This window comes from Zootoca vivipara, chromosome 12 (genome assembly GCF_963506605.1).
Source record: "Zootoca vivipara chromosome 12, rZooViv1.1, whole genome shotgun sequence".
Lineage (NCBI taxonomy): Eukaryota > Metazoa > Chordata > Lepidosauria > Squamata > Lacertidae > Zootoca > Zootoca vivipara.
The window spans coordinates 45,778,713-45,792,349 of record NC_083287.1 but is presented as its reverse complement, the minus strand read 5'-3'; the positions used below and the strand labels follow the sequence as shown (position 1 = coordinate 45,792,349).

The window sequence follows — 13,637 nt, the reverse complement described above, 5'->3', positions numbered from 1 at the left end:
CCCGGAAACTGCAATTAATCCAGAATGCGGCAGCCAGACTGGTGACTGGGAGCGGCCGCTGGGACCACATAACACCGGTCCTGAGAGATCTACATTGGCTCCCAGTACGTTTCTGAGCACAATTCAAAGTATTGGTACTGACCTTTAAAGCCCTAAACGGCCTCGGTCCTGTATACCTGAAGGAGCGTCTCCACCCCCATCGTTCAGCCCGGACACTGAGGTCCAGTGCCAAGGGCCTTCTGGCAGTTCCCTCACTGTGAGAAGTAAAGCCACAAGCAACCAGGCAGAGGGCCTTCTCAGTAGTGGCACCCACCCTGTGGAACGCCCTCCCATCAGAGGTCAGAGAGATAAACAACTACCTGACATTTAGAAAATACCTAAAGGCAGCCCTGTTTAGGGAAGTTTTTAATCTGTGATATTTTAATGTATTTTAATGTGTGTTGGAAGCAGCCCAGAGTGGTGGTGGGGACCCGTAAAGATGGGCGGGGTATAAATAATTATTATATAATTATTATATAATACACCACATCCAGGACAGCCTTTGGAATTCTGCATTGGGCTGATTGCAGAAATGCAATGGCTCAGAGTCAGCAGTGCTAAAGAATGAGAGGGGAAGCATCCTGGGTTCTAGACAGGTTCCTCACGAGTGTAAATATAGGTGGGGAGAAGGGGTGGAATTCGGAAGCTGAGTTGTCCTGTAGCTGAGTTGTGCTGAAGCAGCTGGAGAAGGAAGCAGAGAAAAAACTGTGAGTATTTACTGTCATTGGGACCTCCTGGGAACCTATGTCTCCTGTAGCCTGTGACCAGGTGTGTGAAAATACAGCTGACTGAGTCCTGAATGGGACACAGCTATGGCCATTTCATTCATTTCAGAGCCTGTCCACAAAAAGCAAGCCTAGAGTGAGGCAGGTTCCAGGAGTGACAACCTGAGTAAAATATGTGGGGTGGGGTGGGGTGGGGTGGGTTGGCTCAGGTAAGCCCCACCCTGCATAATTGATCACAAGATGTGGCACACACACACCATTTGAATGGCAATTCTCATCAACTTTTTTGGGGGGAGCTGTCCCCCTCAAATATTTTGTGGAGGGGCTGAAGGGACCTCTGTCCCTTGGAGTTTGCTCCTATGCCAGGAAGCCTCTTTGTTGTCAGATTTCGGAGGATGATCTGTGAGTCTGATTGGGCCGCAAGTGAGAGCCAGGAGGCTGAGCCATTTTGAGTGGGGAAATGCCTCAGAAGGAGAAGGAGTTACTATCAGTCTATATTGATTAATCATTCATATTAATGGATTTAATGTTTATTTTTGCAACATTTGTTCCCCTTTTTTTGTACACTCCTTAGATATATATTCTCTCTCTCTCTCTCTCTCTCTCTCTCTCTCTCTCTATATATATATATATATATATAGTGGCATAAAAATGGTCTAAATATTTAAAGTAAATTAATAAGAAAGGGAGAAGAGAGGAACAAATAGTAAATTAAGGAAACTTGCATAATGATTTCACTGTGCTGCCCTGAATACAATACAGTAATGATACCGTTGAATTCCTGTCATGTGATGCTCAAGTCAAACGAGCTTCACACGCTGCTGATGTCTCTCTGCCGCCAGGTCCACTTGGCTTCTGCATCCAGTCCAGTCCTTGATTTCTGAACCGCTGCTGTAAAAAAATACTCCTGTTGCAGGACTTAAGACTTTACCAGTGCTGTGTAGAAAATAAATTATGCATCACAAGATTGATATAAGATACTTTCTCCCCTCAGCCAAAAATGGATGTTGAAGCGTGTGGATAATCTTAGTTGCAATTATTCAGAAGTAACTGGACAGAATACTGAAGGCAAGGGGAAATCAGCAGGACCACATACAACAGCGCCATCTGGCGATCAGCATAACATACCATGTATTCCTTTTTAAACGTAAGCAAAACAAATACTCTTAAAACACATGGGGAGTGTGTTTGTTGTTCCGCTTGCAATTTAATCTTATATCCAAGAGTCATGTGGCTCTGTAAACCTAAGCTAAGACTTAGTACAGTCTCATTCAGCCTCTGCTTCCAATTCTGAAATGGTGGTGCTGAAAGAAAGCACCGCCAAGAACTGTATTGTTATGAGTTTGTGAGTGCCAAACTCCCCTGCTATAGAAGTTTCAGGGTGCCAGGCACTGAACCCCTGGATTCAGCAAATGTTGAAAAATAAAACAGGCCATTTTCTTGATGAGGAAATTGCCTCAGGTGATGGGCCATTAGGAGAAAAAAGGAGGTGATGACCCATTAGGAAAGCCAAAGAGAGGGGGCTCTGAGCAAGATGTTCTAACTCAGAGTTAGAAGGCAAAGGCAGAGTTTGAGGTAGAGTTTTTTTGGGGACAGGATGTGAGCTGCAGGGGAAAGGTTGCACTCCGTTAAAGGAGGCAAACTAGAGAAAAGGTCAGAGCATGATAACTGGTTTCTGTTTGAATCCTAGGCTGCAGCCTAGGAAAAACAAGGCCCTCTTGGAGCGTCAGTGCTGGAAATCCCTCCATCATAGACTCAGGATGTGTACATAAATCATATATCATAAAGACACCACTGTCTCTGATGTGCCTTATGTCCAAAAGGAAACTCAGACCCTGGGTAAACAGCTGGAACCTCTGGAATCTCGCACCGCTCGGAGATTGGGGTGGCAGGTAGCAGTCTTATTTATGCATCTCACAAGTTACTCTGGTCTAGGTCCTTCTCATTTTTTATTGTCCCTCTATTGAGCCACAGCTGTGTAGCATAAACAAGAAGTCCGTTGCAAAACTTTCTCTTTCACATAGGGTTGCTAGGTTAGAAGCATTCTGGGCCTGCGGCCTGGGGGCAGCCCCTGGTGATTGTCACAGGGGCAAGTCCTGGAGACAGAGACTAGAAAGGAGTGAAGGAGGACAGATCCCACCCACCCCCTCCCCAGTGTCTTTGTTATAATTTGCAGGCAGCTCCTGGCCAGTTGAAGCTTGGAAGCTGCATATGCAGTCTTCCTAATGATTTTTTAAAGGTACTCTTGACCACCTGGAGATTCAAGCCCCCCACTTGCCACCTGAAGGAGGCCAGGCAAACCTGGAGACTTCAGGTCTGATCTGAAGATCTGGCAACCCTAATTCCATGAAATCTATCCCTGAACTTCTTCAGGAAATCTTCCCTATAGTCTCAAGACTGGACCAATGTTGAATAGCAACACTAGAGCTGTGTGAAGACTCAGAGCCTATTCAAGCAGTACATTTTTTGTACTCGCTTTTTGGTGGAGGGTTTTGTGATGAGATATCATCAGGGTGGTCTGGATTTTAATTTTGGACCTGAGCCCAGAATGCTTTCGGCTTGGCCTTTAGCCCAGGAACCAGACCCGACCATGTCAGCTGTGAGCAGACAATTTGGCAGCAATCTCAAAACCATTTACTTCAGAGTAGTACAAGGGGATCACTTTAGCGGTAAACAAAACTCCTACTAATAAATGGTCCCAGAATTCAGTTTTAGGAATTCACAAATCTCTCTGTCTAATGAGTGGCCAACAAAATAATAATAAAAGTATCTACACCTGAACAAATTTATTAAATTTCAATGAAATAAATTATTAGCCTATTCATCAAGTTGATGAATAGTTCAAGTTCCTTTAAGGAGCTCAATCCAGCATACAAGTCTCTCTCCCTATTTCAATGTAATCCTCTCAACAACCCTGTGAGGTAGACTAGGTTGAGAGAAAGTAACTGGTTTAATGGTTTCAGGGCTAAGTGAGAGGCACCTCTAGCAAATTAAAAGGAAAAAGAGAAATTATATGTCCTGCATTTGTCACACACTAAAACATCTTTGTGTTTCTCCTCCAAATGTGACAGAAATGGTCATATAACTATCACCAATGATATTTAACCGTTGGATGAAAAGAACCAAACAGAGGTTTGACAGGGTTGAAGAAGCTTAATGGTAGGGCCACTCTTGACGGCTTAAATTTCTATTAGTGGTTTTATGTTGGCATTTTATCCTGCTTTGGCTGTGATTTGTCTTTTTATTGGAATCTTGTAGTAATGATTGTTATTTATTATTTTGACGTTGTAATCCACTTTGAGAATCTCAGCAGAAGAGTGGCTAATAAGAAACTTGGATAATTCCTGATAATGGCCAGGTTCCGGGAACTTACTCTTATCATCTGATGGGGGAAAAAAACCCTTTAGGTAGCTAAGTTCTGGTGACCCTCAGTTGAAATTCTGCACTAAAACTGGTTCTCAGATTGTTCCAACAGTCAGAATGCCCTCAACATATAAATATAGCCCAAGAACATTATGTATATTCCTGTAGAAAAGAGACTACCAAGGGCTAGGAAATCGCTCTGCTCTTTAGCAGAAGGATAGTTGCGCAAATAACTTAATAACCCACTTCACATTTTCACAGAGAAGTCCACTTCATAGGGTAGCCATTTATGGTTTACCAAAAAAGAAGTTCTGCATCACTTTACCAAAATTAAATAAAATTGCATCACCAAAAAAGGGACAATATTTGCATATGGTAATTTATACATGTAGATGCAAATGTAGAAATAATTACTATCATTTAAAAGATAGATGAATTCTGTGCCTCTTCACATACCTTCCAACATTTTTCCAATGAAAATAGGGACGTCCCATTCCATAATGATAATTTTACTATTTATACCCCACACATCTTACTGGGTTGCTTCCAACTTATATAAAAACATATTTATTTAATTATTATTATTATTTTAAAAAAACCTTCCCTATACAAGATTGACTTCAGACAGCTTGGGGGTCAGGTAACTCCATACCCTCCAGCATTTCTCCAATAAAAATAGAGACATCCTAAGGAAAAGCGGGACATTCCAGGATCAAATCAGAGACTGGGACGGCTTCTCTAAAATAAGGGATGTCCCTGGAAATTGGGACACATTCGTTCATTGCTGAGTGGATGCTGTCCGCTGTTGATGGGCAACTTGACGGCTCATGCTCATCCTTTTTATGGTTCCTTATAGGATAACCAGATTTTGGTTGGAGAACCCTAAAAAACAGGGGAACCTTCAAAATAAAGGACTGTTGTCTATAGACACAGTAGGTTACATGGGCACCATTACAAAGCAGGGTAAGCAGTGCTATTTTTCTAGAAAAATAGGTGCTGGAACTCATCATGAATGCCTCCCTTGGTCTCTCATAATGTAAATGGTGCCCACCTGAGAGGTGCCGGAACTGAGTTCTGGCAAGTTCTGGCTGAAAAAAAAATCCTGAGGGGGAGAAGTGTGGAGAGCCAAAAATTTCAACAAGATTGTAAAAAGCCCACTCTTTGATATATAGATATATATTTTTTTCAAATAATATTTACTGATTTTCAAACATTTCAACACAAAAACAAAAAAGCAAAAATAAAAATAAAATAAAACATAATAATAATAATAAACAAACATATCAATTCTTACATTAACTTGACATTGTAGACTTCCTTGATTCCCCCCACACTGGGTCCATTTATTAAATCCAAACTAAGCAATTTCCCTTTATCATCTTAAATCATTCTAACGCAATTTTTCCATTATTTCACAACCAATTCTAGTCTACACAAAGGGGGAAAAAAACACCGACTATCCTCAACCTATAATTCATTAATTAATCCAAATCTAAATTTATTTCCCCATCCATCTCTAATTCTTCCTTTAGCCTCATAATTTATACCCCCCAAAATTTTCCATACATTCAAATATTATTTCTTCTATCATAATATCCTTTAACCACTTTTATCTAATTCTACCCCCCCCCCTTCCCCTGGACTCTGGATCTCCCAGATGCATCAACCAGCTCCATAAAACGTTCCAGTTTCGGACCATCTTTATCCATCAGAAAATAAACCATTGTTGCTCCTCACCCTATTCCCACCCTTTCGCCACCTATCCACCACTCTCCCTACTTTGTCCCCTTCCGCCCCCCCCCCAATTTTCTAACTGTAGCACAGTACCATCCAGCTATGTTTCCACTTTTCAGCCCTATCTCAATTCCCCCCCCCCCAGTTAAGCTCAGGCCCCAGCATAGATCCTGCCCCTGTCTCTCACTGGGAGGACATTATTCCATGCTGGTTCTTCTTTGAGGACTCCTTGAATCGACACTCTCAGATATATTAAGGGGGGGGCAGTATATTTTAAGAGCATTTGTTCTGGATACTTCAATATAGCATAAAACCACAACAATTCTGGTTCAGCAGTCACTGTATTGTTGAAATATGCTGCCTACCAAGGAAACAGGCCAGTGTAGGTATCCCTCACAAGTTTTGTTTTTTTTAATCAAATGAGTGAGCTGAAAAAATATATGGATGCTCCTGAGATGTAATCATATCTGGTCTAAGACTGCATATACACACCATACATTTAAAGTATGCTGCTTCCGCAAATACTGTAATCGTGGGAACTGACCACAGTTTACTGCCCACAGAAGTACAATTCTCAGAATTCTTTAAAAACTGCAGTTCCCACAATTCTTCGGTGGAAGCCATATGCTTTAAATGTATGGTGTGTATAACAGCCTAAAACATGTCAGGCAAGGTGGGGCAATTGGATGGCCACCATGCTCCCTTGTTATCTCTAAATTGTGCCCCTAATGAATTCAACAACCCTGCAAAACAGTAATATATCAGAGCTGTGATGAGCTGTAGGTTGGCTGTTGCCAAATGTCTCTTTAAAAAGAAAGAAGAGGGAGGGAGACATATTTCTTATCCTAAAGGATTTTCTGCATACCTGATTATTATCATCACCAATATAACTAATACTTTGTATTCTGACATTTTCCTTGTTGTTTATGTTGAAACTTTGATCTGGCTAGCCTGCCTTTAACATAACCCAGATTTGTCAAGAGTACCACTAGGAAACAAATGATTGTTCTCAGTTATTTTTCTTCATATGGGAACCCATTGCAAGCCTAATAATGTACATGTGTATTGTAAATATTAACAATGTCAAAACAAGCACGAGAGCAGCAGTTACTGGCCTGCTAGTAACACACATGGCAAAATGTCTGATTTATAGATAAAGTGGAAAGCCAGGGGGAAACTCCCCTTCCGAAAACTTGGCTTTAAGCCCTCAGTACCCTCATGGACAAATGATTTCCTTGTGCATTCAGTTTTGATATATTTTTACACGCCATTCCAATCACTGAGCAGTGAGAGACTCTGGGAGTTTCACTACTTACTCAGTTTCCTCAGGATGAAAGTTAGTGAAGACTGTGGTGCCTTTAGCCTACAGCATATGGTTTTATTTCCACATACAGGTATATGCAACCTGCCACGGCTGGAGTCAGACATGATTGTCTCCTGTCAGTGGAGAGCCAACAGAGAAACAGCCGAACTGCCGTTCCTCTCCCCAGAAGTGCTTTGGGCTACAACTTTCATCATCCCTGGAAATAATGGGAGCTGTACTCCAAAATGTCTAGAAGACAACCGGTTGAGGAAGGCTGATCTAGGTAAAGTTTGTTATGAAATAATAATAAAAACCTTTTATCTTTATCTGGATAATTTTATTAAGTCTACTTATTTTCAGAGTTTACTTTTCTTGCTATCTTTAATGAATATCTTATAGCATTTTATGTAAACAGTTTAGAAATTTTTATTTTAGTTTATAAAGCAGCACATAAATCTTGCTAAATAAGAATAAGAATAATAATAATAATATCAATGGCAAGCCATCATTTTAAACTGTGGGCTGCCTTGACTGCACTGCTCAAAATATGGTAAATCCATCAATAAATGTTTTGCTCCACGTTGTGAAATGTTTCTGCTCTTGTTCATTGTCGATCTGTGTGCCATTAAAGGCACCACAAGTTGCTGTTTGTCTGTGTAATTTGCCATCCTTTCTTCCATCAATATCTAAATTTTCAACTCACAGCAGATATTGGACACAATTCAAGATCAATAACCTTTCTTTCAGTTATTTAGCAACATGGGAAGATGTCTTTTTTGTCTCAGGGACCAAATTGTACTGGGCAAGCACTGCTCCCCTTTTCTTCCAAGTCCAGCTCATCATACTGGGACAAACACACCCTTACTTGAGACCAAATTGTGTGGTCACTTTCCTCTGTGTTACAGGTTCAGGTTAAAGATTCCTTGAGCTTCTTAGGACTCACGAGGACCAGTCCTACTATCAGGCAGCGTGAGGCAGCTGCCTCAGGTAGCTGATTTATAAGCTTCATGAAAGGGCAGCAAATTTTTGTGGGTTTTGGTTGTTGTTGTTGTTTTTAGTATCCTATATAATAAAGTGCAAGTGTCTCTGCATCCAGTCCCTGTGTCCCTGTGTCCGCGCTACTGCGCATGTGCCCCACGGACACAGGGATTGGACGCAGAGACTTGACGCACACACGCACACACACACACAAACTCCCCACCCCCACCCCTCAGCCTACTGTTTCCCTTGCAGTCCTCAGAAGAATCGCGGCCTTCTGGGCGCCCACTGGCCAGCTGGGCACAGCGGAGCGCCCTGACGCAGCGGCGGCCATGGGAGGGGCCAGCTGGGCTCCCCCATGCGCCGCCGCCGCAGAAAGAGGCCGAATTGCGGCCTTCTCCTGGGCGCCCGCTGGCCAGCTGGGCTCAGCGGAGTGCCCCGACGAAGCGGCGGCCGTGGAAGGGGCCAGCCGCCCTCCCCACGCGCCGCCGCCGCCACCGAAAAAGGCCGAATGTTCTAGCGCCCGTTTATTAAATGGGCTGAATGACACTAGTTTTTTATGAATAACCAAATAACTATTGTTAATTGTTTAGCTATTGTTGTAACTTCGCTGGCCAGGGATGATGAAACACATTCATGGTGTTTTCTCCCTCAGGTGGCAAAGGAAGCTGACCACAGCCTTGGGTATTTTGCATCTTGAGGGGTTGGATCCATTTGCCACTTAAGGCATCCGAACGCGTGAGGCGGGCTCTGCAACTAACATGTAGTTCCCAACAAGTGCAGGTTCACCACCACAAATTCAGTGCTGAGAAACATGTTTTCACAGACCTTGTTTTTTTAAAAAAATCTTCCTGAGAGATTAAAACGGAAAAACAGCATCTAATTCCGCAGATGCCTTTCCTTTTAGGCTTTCCTACCACCCATTTAAGCAGCAAAGGAATGCATTATTAATGGTAACACCACATAAATTAAAATAAGACAGTTAACATAAAGTGTTACCACATCTGTAATCTCTAAAATGCCACGAAATATTTTCCAGTAAACAAAAGCAGGGGGAAGAAGATGACGGCACTTTGCGGAGCTTTCATTGGCGAATGCTGAACATTCTGGAAGAAACCGAATGTACACAGAGTGTGTGTTTGTGAAACAACTGAGTGAATAATGAACTGCACAACCTCCTAGCCAACATTTCGTTATATGGGAATTCTATTTGCAGATTGATACATGGGGAGGAATCTCTCACTGTGGGAATATCACGTTATCAGTTTGAGGGGTCAGTCTGAAGCACACATGTTGTTGTGACGTGGGGTTTGTGATTTCAGCTCTCTTGACAAAACATGCTGGAGACAGTTCTCTAGTAACAGCTCTTTATTAAAGTGAACAAGACTGAAGACTGAGGAGAGGAAAGCTACATTTATAGGGACAGGGGACTAGCTAGGAAGGGATACATTTTGGAGGGAACAATATCAGGCAATCACAGTGCTGCCTTTTGGAGGAAACCAATAAGACAGAGGATCCAAATACAGCAGCTTAAATGAACCAATAGTAGCTGTACCCTCTGGGACCAAAAGGCAGTTACTTTACCCTAAAGCACATACAGACAATAGTAATGCAGATATAAAATCCTTTGACTCAATACACAACACCCCTCCCCCCCTAGTGAGCACAGCAGACGTAATCCCTCAGGTACTGTGGGGTCCTACAACTTCTACCTGATCTCCTGACAACAGGTGTTGCAGGTTCTGGATTGGGTGTTACCTGTGGTGGAGGGGCTGCTATAGGGGTTTCATCAGGAACAGATAGAGTCCCAGACATCTCAGGGTCCCCAACCTGTACCTCGTCATCATGAGGACTAGCAGACCCTGGTTCATTTGCTGAAGCCCCTGGTGACTGCACCTCTGGACCATTTTCACTCTGGTCTCGCAGCTGTGCGTCATTAGCCAGTGATGAATTATCTGACTCCTCCCTGCTGAGCGCCCGGCGCCTCAGCTGATCTATATGTCTCTTCCAAACTTGCCCATTTTCCAAGGTCACATAATAGGACACAGGTCCACTAGCCCGGGTGATCACACCAGCCACCCACCGCGGACCTCGTGAATAGTTCCTCACCCAGACCAGATCTTCAGGGGCGAGATACCTTGTTGTGTCAGTCTCAGCCTGGGGGGTTGCTCTTGAATTACGGTTTGGCATTTTATCTGGGTGGACATAATCCAGCACCGTTACCAGTCTTCTACCTAAGAGTAGCTCGGCTGGCGACTTGCCTGTCGCAGTACACGGCGTCGCATGCTGCAAAAATAGCATTCGCGCAATGCGAGCCGACCAGTTACCCTCCATTAAGCGCGCAATGGATTCTTTGGCTGTTCTTACCATGCGCTCAGCCTGCCCATTGGAGGATGGGTGAAAGGGCGCGGATGTGACCCCTCTTATGAAGTTATCAGCCAAGAATGCCCTGAATTCTTGGGATACAAAAGCTGCCCCATTATCTGATACAATGGTCTCAGGTAACCCGTGGGTAGCAAACAGCTGCCTCAACACCTTGATTACGGCAGCTGATGCCATGCTAGGGACCATCGCCACTTCTAACCATTTGGAATATGCATCAACGATAACCAAAAAGACCTTCCCTTGGAATGGCCCCGCAAAATCTATGTGCAGCCGGCTCCAGGGAGTCCTGGACTGCTCCCACCAGTGGACTGGTGCTCTGGCCACTTCTGGCCGCACCTCTTGGCATGCCTTGCATGTTCGTACCCATTGTTCTATGTTCTGGTCCATTCCAGGCCACCACACATAACATCGGGCTAGCGACTTCATCCTGACCATTCCCGGGTGTCCCATGTGAAGCGTCTCAAGAACCCTGTTTCTCAGTGGTGCTGGGATGATCACCCTATCTCCCCATAGGAGACAACCCTTATGCATGGACAATTCGTGCTGCCTTGTCGCATAAGGCCTGAATTTTTCTTCATGCGGACCACCTGGCCACCCCCTCCCCACCCAAGTGAGCACACGGGAGAGAACAGCATCTTTCCTCGTTTTCTCAGCTATATCCGTAGCTGTTACAGGAGCCCCCGGAAGTGTTTCTAGCATCATAATGTGCTCCGCCGGAGCAGGATCCTCATTGCTCCCGCCAGGAAGGGGCAAGCGACTCAGCGCATCAGCATGGCACAATTGTTTCCCCGGCACATGGGTCAAGGTGTACTGGAACCCATTCAGGAATATTGACCAACGCAACATTCTGGGGGAGAGAATTTGTGGCGTTTGTTTGTTTGGGTTGAACAACCCTAACAGTGGTTTGTGGTCCGTTTCAATGGAGAATTGGCGACCGTACAAATAATCATAGAACCTTTTGATTCCGGACACAATAGCCAGTGCCTCTTTATCAATTTGAGCATAGTTGCGCTCCGTGGGCGACAACGTACGGGAATAGAAAGAGATGGGCTTTTCCGACCCATCCGGTTCCCTATGACTCAGCACAGCCCCCAGACCGTATTGAGAGGCATCACATGCCAGGACCAGCGGCTTTGACTCATCATAATGAGCAAGGACGCTCCTGCTACTCAGCATTCCTCGCAAGGAGTCAAAAGCCTTCTGCTGCTCCCGCCCCCATCGCCACACATTCTTTTTCTGCAATAGTCTATGTAATGGTTCAGCTACCGAAGCTTTCTGGGGTAAGAACGAATGATAAAAGTTAATAAGTCCCAGGAATGACTGCAACTCCGTCTTGTTCTGTGGTCGTGGTGCCTCGATGATGGCCTTAATCTTAGCATCTGTGGGGTGGATGCCTGACGCATCAATTTTAAACCCCAAGAAATCCACCGTTGGCACCCCAAAACTGCATTTTTCCTTTTTCAGTTGCAACCCCACCTCCTTGAACTTGAGCAACACTGCACGGACACGCGCAACCAGTTCCTGTGGGTCTTTTCCAGCAATCAAAACGTCATCAAAAAATGGCAAGACCCCCGGCAGACCTCTTAACAGGCGTTCCATGAGCCCTTGAAAAATCCCTGGGGCCACACAAACTCCGAACTGTAATCTGTTAACTCTGAACGCCCCTTTATGTGTGACAATAGTCTGTGCTTCCGCTGATTGTGGGGTTACTGGCAGCTGTTGGTAAGCTTGTGCCAGGTCAATTTTGGCGAACACCTTGCCCCCAGCCAGTTTAGCCAACAGATGTGATACAACTGGAATGGGGTATGAGTTTCCCCTGAGTGCCTTATTGATAGTACATTTGTAATCTGCACATATCCTGACTTCCCCATTTGCTTTAAGGGGCGTGACGATTGGAGTCTCCCACTTAGCAGAGTCCACGGGTGAGAGAACTCCCTGCTTGACCAATTTATCCAGCTCTGCCTCGATCTTGGGTTGCAGTGCAAATGGGACTCGCCTTGGTTTGAGTCGGACTGGAGCCACCCCGGGGTCCAACTCGAAGTCAACTGGGGGCCCTTTATAACAACCCAGTTTTCCATTAAAGAGACCAGCAAATTCCTTGCATAATACCTCGCTCATCTCAGGGCAGGTTTGGATTGAATTAAGCCCTGAGATACTCAGTCCCAGGGCAGGGAACCAGTCAGTGCCCAGGAGACTGGGGCGACTGCCCTTCGCAATCACCAGTTTGAGTACAGCCTGTTTGTCCCGGAACTGTACTCTCACGGCACACATTCCCATAACATGGATGCGGCCTGCTGAGTACGACTGCAAGGTTGCCGGAAAGGGCTCCAGAGGGGGCAACTTACCCCTGGGGAAGAATGTCTTCGCGGTCTGGTCTGACACGATGGTGAATGCAGATCCGGAGTCCACCTCCATGTCGCACTGCTGACCCTCAATCTTCACCTTGACGTGTGCCTTGCCTTGCGCTGGAAACTGCACGGCCCTCCCATTGATCTCCGTTACGTAGTGGCAGTCCTTTAGAAAACGAGTTGCTGTGGGCGGTCTGCGATGCTCCAGTCTAGGTGCTCCTGTCGCTCCCGACGCCGCCGATCTACAGACCCTGGCGATGTGACCCGTCTTTCCGCACGTCCGGCAGATAGCATCCCTGAAACGACAACTCTTCCTTTCATGGTTTCCGCCACAACCTGGGCAACTGCCTCGGCGATCTCTGTGCACTGTGCAGGCCTGACGCACCGACTCAACCCCACGGACTGGGCTCTGGCTTGGAGTAGCCTCTAGCTCGTCCATGGCATGCGCAACTTCTATCTGTGGCTTAGTGGCCTTGCGACTGGCATCAAGCTCCTCTCTTTCATAATTCTCCGTGGCGGTGGCCTCCTTCAAGGCTGAAGCAAGGGTAACCTCTTCTGGCTTTCTTGCTGCTCAGACCCCCAATAAACCGATCCAGGAGAGTCTCTTCCAGATTTTGGAAGCTGCAGTGCTGAGCGAGCTTCCGGAGTTCAGCCAGAAATGTGGATACAGACTCCCCAGCACGCTGCTGCCTCTTATGGAACTCCATCCGCCGGGCCATCTTGGTCTCAGTAGGCGCCAAGTGGCTTGTTAGGCAGGCAAGA

At 45.3% G+C, this 13,637-nt stretch overlaps 1 protein-coding gene across 1 annotated transcript; it reads right to left on the bottom strand.

The window, feature by feature from the left end:
* Window positions 1-627: 627 nt before the first annotated feature.
* LOC132592879 (uncharacterized protein K02A2.6-like) lies at window positions 628-13,425 on the bottom strand. Its single transcript, XM_060281065.1, has 2 exons — window positions 9,940-13,425; window positions 628-720 (listed from the first exon to the last, which is right to left on the bottom strand). The coding sequence occupies exons 1-2, from the start codon at window positions 13,312-13,314 to the stop codon at window positions 628-630; spliced, it is 3,468 nt and encodes a 1,155-aa protein (XP_060137048.1). The 5' UTR covers window positions 13,315-13,425.
* Window positions 13,426-13,637: the final 212 nt, after the last annotated feature.